This window comes from Microcaecilia unicolor, chromosome 3 (assembly GCF_901765095.1).
Source record: "Microcaecilia unicolor chromosome 3, aMicUni1.1, whole genome shotgun sequence".
Lineage (NCBI taxonomy): Eukaryota > Metazoa > Chordata > Amphibia > Gymnophiona > Siphonopidae > Microcaecilia > Microcaecilia unicolor.
Genome location: NC_044033.1, coordinates 61,715,812 through 61,734,945, shown reverse-complemented (window position 1 = coordinate 61,734,945; position 19,134 = coordinate 61,715,812). Strand labels below are relative to the sequence as shown.

Here is a 19,134-nt window from a genome sequence, read left to right as displayed (position 1 = left end):
AAGTGTGCCAACAATAATATACAAAATATCAACAATAAAAAACAAAATTTGAAAGGGAAAACTGGACATCTTAATACAATAAGAACAATTTGAGGGAAAATTAAAAAGAGGATACATACTCTGGATCAGTGGCTCCCAAACCTGGTCCTGGAGGCAACCCAGCCATTTGGGTTTTCAGGATATCCACAATGACTATTCATGAGAGAGATTTTCATACATTGTCTCCACTGCATGCAAATCTCTCTTATGAATATTCATTGTGGATATCCTGAAAACCTGACAGGCTGGAGTGCCTCCAGAACCAGGTTTGGGAACCATTTCTCTGGATTAAAGTAACCAAAATGTCAATAATGGTACAAAGAACACACAGACGTAATACTAAAATGCCATATGTAAAACTATATATAATACTAAACACATTTACATACTAATGCTGACCGGTCCTCATAAAATATATCCAAGTATCCGAAGAATGGCTCTACATTGATAGTATACTGCATAAGAAACAGTAATACTAGTATCTTAAATTTACAGACGGAGGGCAATTACATTCTAATGTTGACTAGTTCACAATTATTAAGTAACCACAATGGCTATGTGCAAGTGATACATTAAATAGGCTTTGATTACAAGCTTTAACCAAATGTCCAAATTCAAATTGACGTGTGTTAACAGTAACCATGATACACATTTAAACCTTATATGTACTTAAGGTAAAAAATATTTCTGTATAAAAAAAAATATTTCTACATAAAAAAGGTGGACTTGAGTTTAAGACCAAAGGGGCAGGAAAGTAAAGCAAACCAACAAGAGTAGAGGCTGACTGATATACAAACCAACTCGGGAGATGATGTTGAAGACGTTTAATAAAACAACTTGCACAAAGGACCTGACACGGTTTGTGTTTTGGCGCAAAGAGCGCTTGCCTCAGGGATCACAGATAAAATTCAAACCACGTGTTAGCTTGGGGAATTCCCTCTGAACATGTGCATTGTGAAATAAAAAAAACACACTTTTCCTCTGAATGTAAGCTTTCTCCCCTTCTGCATCCCGCCTTCAGTTTAAACAACCTTTCTGAAAGAAATGAACTGGAGTTTGTGCATCCCAATGCAAAAACTACAAAGGAAGGAAACAACTAAAGAGGTAAATAGCATAAAATATGTGGAGGGGCATAATCGAAAGGGGCGCCCAAGTTTTGCTGAGGACATCCTCGCAAAACGTCCCGATCCAGGGGCGGGAAAACCCGTATTATCGAAACAAGATGGACGTCCATCTTTCGTTTTGATAATACGGTCGGGGACGCCCAAATCTTGACATTTAGGTCGTCCTTAGTGATGATCGTCCCTAGACTTGGTCGTTGCTGATTTTCGGCGATAATGGAAACCAAGGACGCCCATCTCAGAAATGACCAAATGCAAGCCCTTTGGTTGTGGGATGAGCCTGCATTTGTAGTGCACTGGTCCCCCTGACATGCCGGACACCCTAGGGGGCACTGTAGTGGACTTTAGAAATTGCTCCCAGGTGCATAGCTCCCTTACTTTGTGTGCTGAGCCCCCCAAATCCCACTACCCACAACTGTACACCACTACCATAGCTTTACGGGTGAAGGGGGGCACCTAGATTGTGGGTACAGTGGGTTTCTGGTGGGTTTTGGAGGGCTCACATTTACCACCACAAGTGTAACAGGTAGGGGGGGATGGGCCTGGGTCCACCTGCCTGAAGTGCACTGCACCCTCTAAAACTGCTCCAGGGACCTGCATACTGCTGCGATGGACCTGAGTATGACATTTGAGCTGGCAAAAAATATTTTTAAAAGATATTTTTTAAGGGCGGGAGGGGGTTAGTGACCACTGGGGGAGTAAGGGGAAGTGATCCCTGATTCTCTTCAGTGGTCATCTGGTCAGTTCGGGCACCTTTTTGTGGCTTGGTCGTAAGAAAAACAGGACAAGGTAAAGTCGTCCAAGTGCGCCCTTTTTTTCCCCATTATGGGTCGAGGACACCTATGTGTTAGGCATGCCCAAGTCCTGCCTCCACTACGCCTCTGACACCCCCCCCGTGAACTTTTGGTTATCCCCACAAGGGAAAGGGAAATGGGACTTGATATACCGTCTTTCTGTGGTATTTTGCAACTACATTCAAAGCGGTTTACTTATATACAGGTACTTATTTTGTACCTGGGGCAATGGAGGGTTAAGTGACTTGCCCACAGTCACAAGGAGCTGTAGGGGGAATCGAACCCAGTTCCCCAGGATCAAAGTCCTCTGCACTAACCACTAGGCTACTCCTCCACTCTAAGCAGTTGGGGATGCCCAAAATCGGCTTTCGATTATGCCCATTTGGACGACCCTGTGAGAAGGACGCCCATCTTCCGATTTGTGTCGAAAGATAGGTATCCTTTTCTTTTGAAAATAAGCCTGAAAGGGTACCTCAATTGGATGTATATTAATAAAGCGTGTTATTTTTCTTAAACTAACTCATGGGTCTTAATATGTAAAAAAATTGCATTCACCGCAAAAAGTAATTAAAAAAAATGCATACATAGGTCAGTTGTGAAATTAACTAGAAACTGCCTAACAAAATTTTTTAAATTAAAAAAAAATAGCTGATTGATTAAATATATGAAGTGTGCTTAGAACCTAGTGCTCTCCTATTGGAAAGCAACCAACCATCCCATCATCGCGCACCAGTGGATCCTTTTATAACCAATGTCCTCTTTATCAATTTACTCTAATGTTTATATAGTCAATTCTAAAAGGTGAAAAAGCCAATTAATCCACTTATCTGATGTTGATGAAATCAATGATGATGACCGTATTCAAAACACTGGTTTTGCAACCACTGCAAACGATGGAATGGAAGATTGCCTCCCTTACTTCAACAATCGTGTATTTAAAATTTTCACCATGAAGTTCCTCCTTCCCTGACACAGCCTGTGTTTCACTATCCCGGCTTCTTCAGGGGGATGGAAAGCTTCTATAATCAAGAAAAAAATATAAATATGCCTGAGCTACTGAATTAAATTAATCCTAAAGAATTATTTAACACTAACTTTATTATACCCACTCAGTATGTTCATAAATATGATCATTTCCTCAGCTGCATCAGGATGGAGACCATTTCCGGGTTCATGAACTAGTAATGGCTCATAACCACCAACTTTATATAGAAGGAGCCACCCATGAATAATGTTAGACACTCTGTTCCAATGATTATTGGCTGCAACAAAACTCAAACCTTAAAATGGAGAAAGCCATTCAGCTTCCTTCTTAAGACCCGCAGTTGTATTGTATCCCACTGATATATAAAACGCTGCTTCTTAGCTTGTAATATTTGTGAAACATTCCCTCCTCAAACATGAAAAGTACTGTAGACCTCAGATCTTCAACATCATGATGGGCGTAGAGCCAATGTTACATGAGGGGAGCCTCCATCCACTGTAGCCGAATGTTATTTTTTTTCAACTTTATTTTTCTTAATCGTGTGGCTGATGTATGTGCAATGATGAGATGGTTGGTCATTTTCCAATAGGAGAGCACTAGGCTCTGAGCACACTTCATATATTTAATCAGTTATTTATAATTTTTGTTAGGTAGTTTATAGTTAATTTCACCATTGACCTATTTATACATTTTTTTTAAATTAGTATTTTTCTAAAAGAGACAAAAGTAATGATCATGCTGAGTGCTCAGTGTGTGTGCCATAAATATACTAAAAGAAGTGCAAAAGTGAAACGTACAATATTAAGTGAAAGTTTACATATAAAATCCAGAAAAGTGAAGAATAGTGTTGCTTGAAATCGGCACAGTGCTCTCCTATCAAAGTAGAAAAATGTGATCTAAGATGAAAGTAATAAATACAACTCTAAAAGAGTATTTGCATTACTTAGAAGTTAGCTTGAATATTTTATTAGAAAAAATAAAAGTATACCAAAGTCAAAGCTAGATTTAGATTTATATTATCATGTCCAAAATACAATATGTCATTAAATAATCATAGCTTTACCTATTGTTTGAATTAATGTGTTTATTGAAGTTTGACAAGAAAGGCAAATGCAGCCAAATGTAAGCACATCACTTCCACAAGATAGTTGGTGGTGATCATAACCAAATGGTAGCACTTAACAAGCATAGAACATGAACCAAACAATAATCTCTATGAACCTCAACCCACCCCTCCCCCTCATATACTCCCATTAGCAACATTTCAGATAGGTATTCAGAATATTCCATTGAGACTGAACGTTGGTTTCTTATTCAGCCGAATAGCTGTAGGGATCTCCACGAGTATATTTATACAAAAAAGAAGATTCCCCCAAGTGCACCAAGAATGGAAAATAAATGGGGGGCAACCAATCGAATTCCAATATTTGAATGTAAAAAAACAAATGTACAATAAAACTAAAATTGGTCCTTCTTATTGACAATCAACTTGTTAAAACTCAGTGCAATCCTGTGTTTCGGCACAAAAGGTGCTTACCTCAGGAGTCACAAGTAATTCGGTTGAGTTGCTAATACAAGGATGTCAGTCAATAAGTCCAAATATAAAAAGTAGCACCATCAGGGCACAGAAACAAATCTGTGATACAGCAATATAGAGAGACGTCCGTTTTCAAAATTATCTATGCAGGAAAATCATAAGGATCACTGCACATAACAGCTGTAGAAAAAGTGTCTGGCGTTAAAGCTATCCACAGCATTGCTTCTTTTTGTTTTGGACTTATTGACTGAAGCCCTTGTATTACCAACTAGACCGAATTACTTATGACTCCTGAGGCACACGTCTTCTGCGCTGAAATGCATGACAGCATTGAGTTTTGACAAGTTGATTGTCAATAAGAAGGACCATTTTAGTTTTATCATTCATTTGTTTTTTACATTCAAATAAATAAGTTACCCTTGAGTTGGAATTTGATTTGGTCGTCCCCCATTTTTTCTTTCATTTTTCCTTTCAGGATCTCCATGAGAACCATGTTCTGTAAATACGCCTGCCCACACACTGATAGGAAGAGTGTCTGGTGACTTCCACAGGGTTCTCCTGGCTGCCACCCAATATTTTTCCAAACAACTTTTCTGTTAATTCATTCCCCCCCTCCCCCCCCCCAACACTCCAAGCCCAACATCCGTCCCCCTCCCCTTCTAAACGATATATGATATACAATATTTAGCCACTGCGCAGATATTTTCACAGCAAGCCCACCAAGTTGAAACTTTAAAAGTGTCTAATCTTATGGTAGTTAATTTTTCCGTTAATATAATTTGATGCAATATTTGCTTCCATTTATGTATGGATGGCATATTGCTTTTCTTCCATTCAAAGGCTATTTCAATTTTCATGGCCATTAGGCAATTAGCTATTTTCTTTGAGTTTTTATATCCTGCTCAGGATCCGTAGACTGAGCAAAGACATGGTAAGGGTCAGATCATTGAGCAGAGCAATGCGGCACTTACTCCGCAAATGGTTGCATCACAGGCACTCCCAATACATATGTTAATAAGTGCCCCATATCTTCTCCAACAGAAGGGACCATACACTTGGTTGATATTGTGGAATTGAGCAGGGGTCATATACTAACGAGTTAAAATCTTGAGGCGGTTGTTTTTTTTTTGTTTTTTTTGTTAGCTAATATCATTATCATATTGGCAAATCTTAGCAGCTCCTCCTGTGTGTGAAGATCAAATGTTCACTTACATCTTCCTTTCTGGGTAAAATTGTATGTTGGTTAATAAAAAAAACTTCAGCCTTTTCCATGAATATGCTTACTAGAATGTCTCAGTTACAGGAAAAGTTGAGTGGAGTATTTCATTTGTGCCTCTTAAATAGTTGGGTTATTAACCTACCAGTCAGTTGGGTTCACGAGCCCTAAATTAGGGCATTAACCTAGATCTTTTACTTAGAATTTTGCTAGGCATGTTTTGTAGACTATCACCAAGCTACACAGATTCCACACCATGGAAGTGCATTTTAGGCCCCATTCACAATATTGTAAGCTGTTTTTAAATCGCCCTTTAACATGCCTTATAATGGTTGATTTTTAGCACTAGGTCAGTAGAGGAGCACTATTACTATTGGTTTCTTTACAAGGTATCCCTTCTACTGACCTTCTCAAAATGAAATTACGGGGTTAATGACTTTTGTGACAATGATCACATCCTTTTTCTCTTCCAACTTTAGGTCAAGAGCAAAGTTTATCAAGGTAGGATTCTTCATGCTTTTTCAGTTTTATACTTTTTTTTAAATTAATGTTTGCATTACAAAGGTGCATAGCTGCATTAGAAAGTTGTCATGCATTTTCACATCTACTGTTCACCCTATTCCATAAATAAAGCTGTATTCAATTATTTTGAAACTGTTCTACCATCCATAAGACAAGAAGCAAAATACTATATGGTAGTGATCACACTGTGTAATTGCTATATATAGTTACATTGTTTCTTCTGTTGTAATTCCAAATATGTTATGTTATGCGATAGTCTCCATAAAGGAGACATTGGAGAAACAAAAATGCCTCAAAATGCGAGCAAATAAAAACATATTAAATTGGTACTGTTGAGGAAACCTTCAACCTGCTTGTTTGCTTGGCTGATCAGCAGAGGAGGCAGGGTTAAGTCTCAGTTGTGTCACTGGGCCTTTATTGTCCTTTATGAGAAGTAAATGGTAAGACAATAAATCTCCGTAGTGGCAATCAACTAAACCACCATATTTGTATATGCAATGGAGGAAAAGCTGAGGAGGAATGAGGAGATGAAAGAAAGCTAGTGGCTGTTACTATACTTCCATGCATTCTGCCAGTTAGCATACATGGGTTACTCAGCCAGCCTGTACCAATCTTTTGGGCTAGCAGAACTTGAAGCTCCAGAGGGGTGGTAGGCATAAGAAGCTCCTTTTGACAATAAGACTTCAAAGTGTGTGCTGTAGGTTTACCGATAGAGCTTAACCTGAGTTTTAACCTGTGACCTGTAAGAACTGAAGGGAAAGGGATAGGAAAAAGTCTTTAATACTCTATATGAGATAGAATTTCTCCTTTTTAATATGGAGTTGTCTAATTTTTCTGTCCTATTGGTAACTATCTCTCTCCTTTTAATAATTTTGTTTTTATTCTATTTTATTATTGTAAACTGCCCACATGCATCACTTTGCACTTGCTCACATTAAGTGTCATCTGCCATTTAGACACCCAATCTCTGTCTCGTAAGGTCCTCTTGTAATTTTTCACAATGCTCTTGCGATTTAACAACTTTGAATAATTTTGTGTTGTCAGCAAATTTAATTACCTCACTAGTTACTCCCATCTCTAGATCATTTATAAATATGTTAAAAAGCAGCGGTCCCAGCACAGACCCCTGGGGAACCCCACTTTCTACACTTCTCCATTGAGAATACTGACCATTTAACCCTACTCTCTGTTTTCTATCTTTTAACCAGTTTTTAATCCACAATAGGATACTACCTCCTATTCCATGACTCTCCAGTTTCCTCTGGAGTCTTTCATGAGGTACTTTGTCAAACACCTTTTGAAAATCCAGATACACAATATCAACCGGCTCACTTTTATCCACATGTTTGTTCACCCCTTCAAAGAAACGTAATAGATTGGTGAGACAAGATTTCCCTTCACTAAATCCATGTTGGCTTTGTCTCATTAATCCATGCTTTTGAATATGCTCTGTAATTTTGTTCTTTATAATAGTCTCTACCATTTTTCCCGACACCGACGTCAGGCTTACCGGTCTGTAGTTTCCTGGATCTCCTATGGAACCTTTTTTAAAATAATGGCGTTACATTGGCCACCCTCTAATCTTTCAGTACCACACTCGATTTTAAAGATAAATTCCTTGTCATCAAGCAGATGAAGCCATTACGTATGGGTTATGTCCATCAACCAGCAGGGGAGATACAGAGCACTCAAACTTTCACAGTGCCCTCTTGGCCAGCTAGCTCCACTGCCTCTTCAGTATTCTCTATCTCCCCTAGCAGGGTGGCTGCAGCTTGTTCGAGCTCCAGAAAAATCTGCCGGGAGGTGGTTCCTGGCTTGCCAGTTGTTAACTGGGGTGTTGGAGGCTATAGCAGCTTCACTTTAAAGGCACATAGGTTAGCCCTTTCCCTGCCTTACCCATACCTCTGTGGATGTGGACATATTGCCTTGCTTTCCCTGTCCTTTCCCACCAACAGTGGATGCAGGCATATAGGTTCGCCCTTTCCCTGCCTTTCCCACTCATCTGAGCCTCCGGAGTCTTCAATACCTCTGCTTTCCTCACACGCACCTGAGACCTCTACAGTATTCCCTACTCCGGAGATGGTCTCCTATTTCTCAGGATTACCAATGCAGACTTACTTGGCTCCCTGCGGCCCGACTCAGCATGGAGTGGTGGCTCTCGGACAGCATGCTGCGGCAAGGAATGCCGCTGACGCTCCCCGTTTGGTGCCTAGTTGTAACGGATGCCAGCCTGAAGGGCTGGGGCGCACATTGCAAGGGGAAGCATACCCAGGGTCTATGGACACCCGAGGAGTCGGAGTGGTCCATCAACCGCCTAGAGTTGAAAGCGGTGTTTCAGGTGCTTCTGGCCTTTCAAGTGACCCTGGAAGGATTGGCTGTCAGAGTGATGTCGGACAACACGACAACGGTGGCCTATATAAATCGACAAGGCGGAACAAGGTGCAGAGCACTAGCCGCGCAGGCCGAACTGATTTGCCACTGGGCCGAGCTGCATCTTCAGTGTCTGTCGGCAGCTCATATTGCAGGTCAGAGCAATGTGCAGGCCGATTATCTGAGCAGGCATCAGATCGATCCAGCAGAATGGAATCTGGCAGACGAAGTATTCCTGCAGATCTGTGCCAAATGGGGCAAGCCCGTGATGGATCTAATGGCGACAAGTGCCAATACCAAAGTCTCGTGCTTCTTCAGCAGACGGAGAGATCCTCGCTCGGCGGGGTTGGATGCCTTGGCTCAACCCTGGCCTCCGGGTCTACTTTATGTGTTTCCCCCATGGCCCTTGATAGGGCGCCTGCTCTTGCGGATTCGGCTGCACCCAGGAGAAGTGGTCCTCATCGCCCTGGATTGGCCAAGGAGACCTTGGTATGCAGACCTCCGACAGATGCTCCTGGAGGCTCCTCTGCCGTTACCTCTGGTACCGAACCTGTTGACTCAGGGACCGGTAGCCATGGAGGGCGCCGGCCGCTTTGGTCTTACGGCATGGCTATTGAGAGGGCGCAATTGAGGGATAAAGGTTATTCCAATAAAGTTATTTCCACTCTCCTGCAAGCCCGCAAGCGGTCCACTTCCGTGGCTTATGCCAGGATTTGGTGCCTGTTTGAGTCTTGGTGTGCTTCCAGAGCCATTGCTCCAATGCGGGCTCCTGTCTCGCCGATTCTGGACTTTTTGCAGGAAGGTGTACAAAAAGGCTTGGCCTATAATTCCCTGTGGGTGCAGGTGGCAGCGTTGGCCTCCCTTCGTGGTAAGGTGGAAGGCGTGTTTTTGGCTGCTCACCCAGATGTGGCACGGTTTCTTAGAGGGGTGCTTCGGCTCCAACCTCCAGTGCGAGCACCCTGTCCAGCTTGGAACCTGGGACTAGTTTTGAAAACCCTGCAGGCATCTCCTTTTGAGCCGCTTCGGCGAGCATCGGAGAAAGATTTGACACTGAAGGCCGTTTTTCTGGTGGCCATTACCTCGGCGAGACGGGTGTCAGAGCTCCAGGTGCTGTCCTGTAGAGACCCATTTCTGCAATTTTCAGAGTCCGGAGTCACGGTTCGGACCGTGCCTTCCTTTATGCCTAAGGTGGTTTCAGCCTTTCACTTAAACCAGCCCATTTTCTTGCCCTCTTTTTCAGAGGAAGAGTTTCCAGAATCTTTTGGGCAGCTGCACCTTTTGGATGTGCGCAGGACTCTGCTGCAGTATCTGCGAGTTACTAACTCTTTCAGGACTTCTGATCATCTGTTTGTTTTGCTATCCGGTTCTCGCAGAGGGTCTCCAGCGTCTAAAGCCACTATTGCCCGCTGGCTCAAAGAAACTATCTTTTCAGCTTATCTGCTGGCCGGCAGGGTTCCGTCTGTAGCCTTTAAGGCGCATTCTACTAGAGCGATTTCTTCCTCTTGGGCTGAAACTGGAGCACTCTCTCTTCAAGAGATATGCAGTGCAGCAACATGGGCTTCTAAGCTCTCCTTTGCCCGACATTACAGGCTGGATGTGGCTGCCAGGAGGGATGCGCGTTTTGGTGCACAAGTGCTAGCGCGTGGTGTGGCTTGTTCCCACCCTATCTAGGGATTGCTTTGTTACATCCCATACGTAATGGCTTCATCTGCTTGATGACAAGGAAGGGAAAATTAGGTTCTTACCTTGGTAATTTTCTTTCCTTTAGTCATAGCAGATGAAGCCATGAGCCCTCCCTGTATGATTGTCTGTATGCTGTGAATCTGTTTTTCAGGTTCTGTTCTAATTTCCTGAAGTTCCTTCCTTGGGAGAAAGTTGGAAAACAATCTTCAGGATTCATGTTCAGTTTAAATTTAGGAAGATGTGTTCATTCCCTCCAGTGTGTTGGGAGGATGTGTGATTCCCTCCAGGAGGCGCGTGTGTTCCCCTCCACTTATACAATAAGGAGGATGAGTTTATTCCCTCCAGTGTGTTGGGAGGATGTGTGATTCCCTCCAGGAGGCGCGTGTGTTCCCCTCCACTTATACAATAAGGAGGATGAGTTTATTCCCTCCAGGAGGATGTGCATTCCCTCCTTTATGAGTTCATGCCCTTGTGATGGGCCATCGTTCGCTGTGAGGAAAGCTCTTGTGATTCCCATTGCGGTTTGCCATACTGCTTTGGAAGCTTCAAATACTGAAGAGGCAGTGGAGCTAGCTGGCCAAGAGGGCACTGTGAAAGTTTGAGTGCTCTCTATCTCCCCTGCTGGTTGATGGACATAACCCATACGTAATGGCTTCATCTGCTATGACTAAAGGAAAGAAAATTACCAAGGTAAGAACCTAATTTTCCCTTACATATTACAATAGTTCCAACAGTTCATTTTTCAATTCTATCAGTACTTTTGGATGAATACCATCCGGTCCAGGTGATTTGCTACTCTTATATTTGTCATATTGCCTCATTACATTCTCCAGGTTTATAGAGATTTCATGTAGTTTCTCTGACTCGTCAGCTTTGAATACCATTTCTGGCACTGGTATCTCTCCCAAGTCTTGGTGAAGATCGAAGCAAAGAACTCATTTAATCTCTCCGCTATGGCTTTGTCTTCCCCGATTGCCCCTTTTACCCCTCGGTCATGTAGCGGTCCAACTGATTCTTTTGCCAGCTTCTTGCTTTTAATATACCTAAATAACTTTTTACTATGTGTTTTTGCCTCCAACGCAATCTTTTTTTCAAAGTCCCTCTTTGCCTTCCTTATCAGCACTTTGCATTTGACTTGACATTCCTTATGCTGTTTCATATTATTTTCAGTAAGTTCCTTCTTCCATTTTCTAAAGGATTTTCTTTTATATCTAATAGCTTCCTTCACCTCACTTTTTCACCCATGCCGGCTGTCGTTTGGTCTTCCTCCCTCCTTTTTTAATACATGGAATATATTAGGCCTGGGCTTCCAGGATGGTATCCACGCCTGATGTAAATTTTTGACCCTCGCAGCCACTCTAAGTTTTTTTTTCACCGTTCTTGACATTTTATCAGTCTCCTTTTTGAAAGTTAAACGCTAACATATTGGATTTCCTGTGTATACTTACTCCAAAGCTAATATCAAATCTGATCATATGATCACTGTTATCAAGCGGCCCCATCACCTTTACCTCCCGCACCAGATCATGCGCTCCACTAAGGACTAGGTCTAGAATTTTTCCTTCTCTTGTCTGCTCCTGTACCAGCTGCTCCATAAAGCAGTCCTTGATTTCGTCAAGGAATTTTACCTCCCTAGCATGCCCTGATGTTACATTTACCCAGTCAGTATTGGGGTAATTGAAATCACCCATTATTATTGTGTTGTCCAGCTTGTTATCCTCCCTAATTTCCAACAACATTTGTACATCTGTCTGTTCATCCTGGCCAGGTGGACGGTAGTACACTCCTATCGCTATCTTTTTCCCCTTTATCCATGGAATTTCAATCCATAGGGATTCCAAGATGTTTTTTGTTTCCTGCAGAATTTTCAGTCTATTTAATTCAAGGTCCTCCTTAACATACAATGCTACCCCTCCACCAATTCTATCCACCCTATCTCTACGATATAATTTGTACCCTGGTATGACAGTGTCCCACTGGTTATCCTCCTTCCACCAGGTCTCAGGATGTCTATTATATCTAATTTTTCATTTAGTGCAATATATTCTAACTTTCCCATCTTGTTTCTTAGGCTTCTGGCATTCACATATAGACATTTCAAACTATGTTTGTTCCTATTTACATAATGCTCAATACTTGACAGTTTTAATTTGCAATCTTTTCTCTGATTTTTATTTTTATTTAAGGACACGTGATCTACTATGGTCTTTTTTGCAACCTCACTATTGGGATACCCTATCTTCCCTGTTTTGGTGATATCTTTGAAAGATACCTTATTCCGAACCATGAGCTTTTGAGCAATTGTCTGCCTTCCCCCAGGTTTAGTACGTGAATGTTAAAACATTAGCACATGGCCATTTACAATTGCAGTAAAAATGGCCTTAGTGCATGGGAAAGACCTGCATATGGGTACGCTAAGGCTGCTTTTTGCCACAGCTTAGTAAAAGGACCCCTTATTAAATTATTAAAGCTAAAGCATTCCTGTCAAAACTATCCCAAAATCCAGTATAGCTAATGTCAATGCTCATCCCACACAGACAACCCTTCCAGCTACTCAGAACTCTGCCCCTCCCCTGACCATGGAGCAAATCAAGCTTATAAACCCCATATCTCAAAATTAATCTGCCTCTCAGTAGCTCCTAATTGGATGGCCCCCTTTGGTGTAACCCTTCAGGAGCTACTTGTCCCTGGTGGTGTACTTCACTTACAGCCCACTCTTGATGTCACAAAAGGGCAGAATTGCCATTGCAGTTGAGAAAAGGGGAGGAACACAAGACATCTTAACTAGTGGGGGTGTAGGAGATTGCGGAGCCTGATGGAAATGAATATACTTTTGATTTTCAGATCATTAAAATTTGAGAGTAGCAAGGTTAGGTAACATTGTGGTGTTGTGATATTTATACTCTTCAGTTTTTGCCTGTGCTAATGGTTCATGGGTTATAACATTTTTTGTCATTGTGGTCAAAACCTAGTGAACACAATAAAAAAAATTAGGGCCCTTTTTACAAAGAAGCGCTAGCATTTTTAGCGTGCGCTAAATGCTAGAGACGCCATATGTTCCTATGGGCGTCTCTAGCGTTTAGCGCCCACTAATCAGCGTTTGCTAAAAACGGTAGCATGCCTTTGTAAAAGACTCCCTTAATTTGACAACTGGTTTTCATTAGTTAGTAGCCATATGACCATAGAGTTTCAGAGATCATGTGGCAGAAATCAGTGGCAGCCATAAAGTATTTGGTGACCAAGTGTTCATGAGTGTATAGCCAAATGACCACAACAGATAGATTTGTGCTTCTCTGCCCTCTAGACATTCATGGTTTTGCATAGTGCTTTGTGGAATGCTTTAGGTTTCAAATATTAATTTTATATGCATTTGAATGTGAATGATTGCATGAGCAAAGATTGAGAACTTTTGATATTCCAATGAGATTAGCTATTTTCAAAACCACAGAAATCTTGTTAAAGGCTGGTCCAATAGCCATCTTAAATAAGCTAGTTGTCAAAACACTTTTTATGGTTGCTATTAGCAGCTAATTTTTTTGCCACACTTGAATCCCAACAGATTTTGGTACAGAGCAGAGAATGACAAAAATCTCTTACAGGGCAATTCTATAAATAGGTACCTCCATTATTAAAATGTAAAACTGTTCTAGAAGTATTACTAGCATAATTCAGTATCGGTGGCCCTTAAATTAACACATCCTCAGTCATGGCAGTGGTCATGTAAAGGTGGCAGGGCTGCATAAAACTTACAGTATTCTGTAAGTGGGAGCCCTGCCCATGTGTATGACCTCTTCCATTATGTAGCTTTCCAGTATTCCAGAACCTGTGATATAGTTGTGTCCATCAACCAGCAGGTGGAGATAGAGAACTGAAAACTAAGCTGAGACATATCTCTCTTGGTATCCAGTCCAGGTCCTCAGTATTTTCTATCTCCACTGGTGGATCTTTGTGCTGTGTTTGTGACAGTCAGGGTGAATGGCAACTCTCATGTAGGCAGTTAGCAGTGTTCCCGCTGTGAGACTTTCCGACTGGTGTCTGGGCGTTGCACTGAGTGCAAACCAGTAATCCCAAAGGATTTGGAGGAAACTGTCTGCAGCAATACATTTTCAGATTTGGCGCAGCATCGGAATATGCTGGGGCTTTTGGGGCGTCTGGTAGGGCCAGCGCACAGTTTGATGCAGGAGAGCACAGGAATGGGCACCATTTTGTTAGGGCTGACTAATAGTGAGGAGCAGCCTCTGTTTGATCATGTGCTGAGCACAGCCACCATTTTACAGCCTCAGGGCCCAACACAGCATTCAGCTGCATCGGAATCTTTGTTTTCTCTGGAGTTTATATTGCTCTTACACAAGATATTCAGTAATCAATATTTACTGAAGCAGGGACAGTCGGAGTTGCTGCAGGGTGCTGCCCCTCTGGCTCCTAAGAGATCTCAGTTAGCCTCATCTGCCCACTCCTGGAGGTCTATGCTATTTATGCCGGATGCAAAGAACAAGTCATTAAGAAGCTTCAAACTGCTCAAAACACAGCAGCCAGACTCATATTTGGGAAAACGAAATACGAAAGCGCAAGCCCCTAAGAGAAAAATTACACTGGCTCCCATTAAAAGAACGAATTGCATTCAAAGTTTGCACCCTGGTCCACAAAATCGTTCATGGGGAAGCTCCGGCCTATATGGCAGACCTCATAGACTTGCCTACTAGGAACGCAAAAAGATCAGCATGCACGTTCCTCAACCTCCACTACCCCAGCTGTAAAGGACTAAAATATAAATCCACATATGCATCCAGCTTCTCCTACATATGCACGCAACTATAGAACGCATTACCGAAGGCCATAAAAACAATGCAGACTACTGAAAACTGACCTGTTCAAGAAGGCTTACCATAACGATCCATCCTATATACAAAATAATTAGACTTTACATGAACTAGACAAAACCGAACTCTTGTCACCTGAGTGTTTAACCTCACTGCTATTAATGAAAGCTACACAATACGCATTACCACTCTATTTCATATGTTGAAAATGATCTCTCTATAGTCGATGACCTAACTTATGTTACAACTCACTCTATCATTCAGAAACCTCTATGAAATTACCATAATGTATTCTTTACCATGTATGTAAGCACCTTAATGCAATACCATTTGTAATTCTATACCCGGTAATGGCGATCGCCATCACGGCATAATGTAAGCCACATTGAGCCTGCAAATTGGTGGGAAAATGTGGGATACAACTGCTACAAATAAATATCTTTGCTTCTCTCTCCTTACCTGATTTGGCCTTGGTCTATTCAGAGGAGTCATCCTTGAACGAGCTGTTAGAGGAAGGAGAGCTCCTTCCTGAGGAGGGGGATGATCCAAAAGTACTGAAGTTGTTTCATAAAGAGGAGCTCAGTACTCTTATTTCTGATACACCGGCAGTGCTTCTATTGAGGAGACTTCTGCTTTGGTGTCAGGAGTTTCATTGGAGTGGAGGAGTGGCCTAATGGTTAGTGCAGCGGGTTGCGTACCTGGGGAACTAGGTTCAATTCCTGCTACTGCCTAGTAGTCGACAGTGGGTTGAGATCTGGGGAACCAGGTTCAATTTCCTCTGCAGCAAGTCACTTAGCCTGCCATTGTCCCAGCTACACTATATTACTTAGATTGTGAGCCCATTTGGGACAGTGCCAGTAGCTGTAAGAAATTGTAAACCACTTAGGTCTAGGCAGTATATAAATACCTACATAAAAATAAATTTGTCATTTATGGGGGGGGGGGGGGGGGGGGGGGGGGGGGGTTACAGGTCCTTGTAAGGCCTTCCCAATGCATCCAGACATTCAGGACCTGATTACAGCAGAATGAGTCTCGCCAGATGCTGGGCTGAGAGTGGGAAGAATCATGGCTCATCTCTATCTGTTAGTTTTGGAGGAGAAAGATAAATTGCAGCTTCCTAGGGTGGACTCCCTGGTTACTGTGGTGACTGAGAAGACCACCTTGCCATTGGAAGGGACATTGCCCTAAAAGACCTACAGGATATGAAACTAGAAGGCTTACTGAAACAAGCTTTTGAAGTGGCCTTTTTGGGCCTTCAAGCAACAGTGTGCAGCTCATTCATGGCAGGAGCATGCCTGAAATGGCATCAGCAGTTGACAACACAAGACTGGTGCCATAACGCTCAGCTGGAAGTGGGGTTGGCCTACTTGGTGGATGCTATTTTTGACATTATGGCCCGCAGTGTGTATTTGGCTGTAACGGTATGTCGGCATCTCTGGTTGTGGCATTGGACAGCGGATGCAGCATCAAAGTTACGTCTAGTTAATCTGCCTTTTTGGGGCAAATGGCTGTTTGGAGAAGATCTCAGTAACTTGGTGAAAGAACTGGGGAAAACTAAGCCACAGTGGTTGCCAGAGGACAACCAAAAACCTCTAGTCGTCTGTCTTCAGGGGGCTCTTGATTTTTGAGACAGCAGACAGTACTGGCCTGATCATCAGCAATATGGTTAGAAGTCCTGCTTTTAGGCACACCAGTCTTCCTTTCCTGTGGACAGGAAGTCTTTCTCTGTCAGCTAGCGTGCCCAATGTTTCCAAAGTATCACGATGATGCCAGGTTGGTCCACTTTTCTCTTCCTCCGGTGAGAGAATATCTTCAGGAGTTTCAGGAAGAGTGGGTGAAAATCACATCAGACTAGTGAGTCCTGGATATTCTTAGAGAAGGTTACAAGTTGGACTTCTCTTGCTCGGTCGCTCCTCTTTTCTTGCAGTCTCCTTGTCGAAAGGGAACCAAGGCAGTCGAGGTTCAGGCCACCATGGATTTCCTTGCTGGTTCTCTGGGCCAATTTATTTTTATTTTTTACATTTGTATCCTGCTTTAACCAGTGTGGGTCACAATCAAACATAGATAATTTAAAATCATAAAATTAAACAAACAACATCAGTTCAATCATTTCTAAATACAGTCACAAACTCCAGTAAAGTTCAATAAACTTCATCCGTCCAAAAATGCTCTTAAAAAAAAAACAGCGGGTCTTTAAGAATTGTTTAAATTGCTGAGTATTAGCACAAAGTCTTAAATGTCCTGGGACCTATTCCTGCAACAGAAAAAGCATGTGTTTGATGGAAAGCATAACTGTTTCGCAGTTTCGGACTATTAATAAACTATTAATAAAATATGTGGACCCATTAGCATGTACACATTGGTGAATCAATACCAGAACCTTAAATATTACTCTGTATATCACTGGCAACCAGTGAATCTCTTCCAACACTGGTGTAATGTGTGGTGATCTCAGTGCTCCAATAATTAAGTGTGCCGCTGCATTCTGGATGGTTTGCAGAGCCTGGAACCTGGCTGATGACATACTTAAATAAAGCAAATTACAGTAATCAATTTTCATCAATACCAGGCTCTGCACAATCATCCAAAAGTCTGATGCTAGCACAGTCCCCTTCAACTTACTCAATATCCAGAGTTGAAGGAAAGCTGTCGAAATTACCTGATCAACTTGTTTTTGCTTCATAAGGTTTACATCTAGCATAATTCTAAGATTTTGAATACAAGATTTAACAGTAGATTTGATCCCCTGATATTCTATACTGTACGTAAGCGGGTCTATCGGTCTCCCAACATATATAATTTCCGTCTTAGCTAGATTTAGTGAGAGTTTATATTGTAACATCCATTCCATAATCTTATCAAAACAATGTGATAATTTAGAACATAAGAGCATAAGTATTGCCATACTGGGACAGACCGAAGGTCCATCAATCCCAGCATCCTGTTGCCAACAGTGGCCAATCCAATCCAGGTTACAAGTACCTGGCAAGATCCCAAAACAGTACAATACATTTTATGCTGCATATCCTAGAAATAGGCAGTAGATTTTCCCCACTTGGATCATAAACATTTTTTTGAGTGGAAAGAAAAACTGTATATCATCTGCATACATCCTAAAAGAGACATTTAACTTCTGAATACCAAGCCTAAAGATGTCATGAAGCAGTTGAAAAGAACTGCTGACAAAGCTGAACCTTGTGGCACCTCTTAAGTTATTGAAAAGTTATCAGGTAAAGAATCTTGTATCCGAAAATGAAAAGATCATCCTGCTGTTTATATTTTCTAGATACATTTTATGAGGTAAATTTTGTTTTGAAATGATTCAGTAAACTCCAGAATTAAATTCCCCAAATAACATATCTTTAATTTAGTTTACCATGGGATTTCTAGTCTCTGGTATTACTTTGACTATAGTATTACTAGGTGTGTGGTTACTTGGTTATATGAAAATCTCTTTCCTTGTATGCGCTCTGAAATAACTCTAGCATTATCCCAGAAACTTGAAAAACTTTGACTTTATTCTCAGCCTTTCATGTTTGTTTTCCTCATCCTAGCAAACGAAAAACAACTTGCTGAAAAGATTAAAAATCTCATACAAGAAAAAAGTGAGGTCCTAGAAAAGATATCCGATTATGAGCAAAAGGTATTTCTTAATTAACGATTTTTTTCTTTTTTTGGGTAACCCAGAGAGTCAAGGTCACTAGAAAATCATATGCACAGGAAAACTCCAGTTGCACTGGGAATTCTTGGCTATATTTGCATTTTTTTTCCTGGAGTTTTAATACATTTTACTCAGTTTTCCTGCCTCCAGCACGGGTGGTGGTAGCAGGTGTATTTGATCAGGGCTGTCTATCCAGCTAGTTTTCCCTGAAGCTGAATAAACAAGCAGTCAGGATTCAGACCTGCAGCTTGGAGCAATTCATCTCTAGAGCAAAGACTTCCCAGAGCAATTCTGCAGGAATTGGCCTATATAGATAATTGCATAAAATATTAATAAAACCTGCCACTTTCTGGCAGTTGCGCCTATGGTATATGATGAGTTATGGT

General features: G+C 41.7%; 1 protein-coding gene across 3 annotated transcripts in view; it reads left to right on the top strand.

Annotated features, from left to right (window-relative positions):
• The window catches only part of MIA3 (MIA SH3 domain ER export factor 3), a 237,758-nt gene that overhangs the window by 103,668 nt on the left and 114,956 nt on the right, over positions 1-19,134 (top strand). For all 3 annotated transcript variants that reach the window (XM_030195990.1, XM_030195989.1, XM_030195988.1), the window contains exons 8-9: positions 6,172-6,193; positions 18,642-18,730. In XM_030195990.1, coding sequence (XP_030051850.1) covers positions 6,172-6,193; positions 18,642-18,730 — 111 coding nt within the window. The remainder of the gene's footprint in view (positions 1-6,171; positions 6,194-18,641; positions 18,731-19,134) is intronic.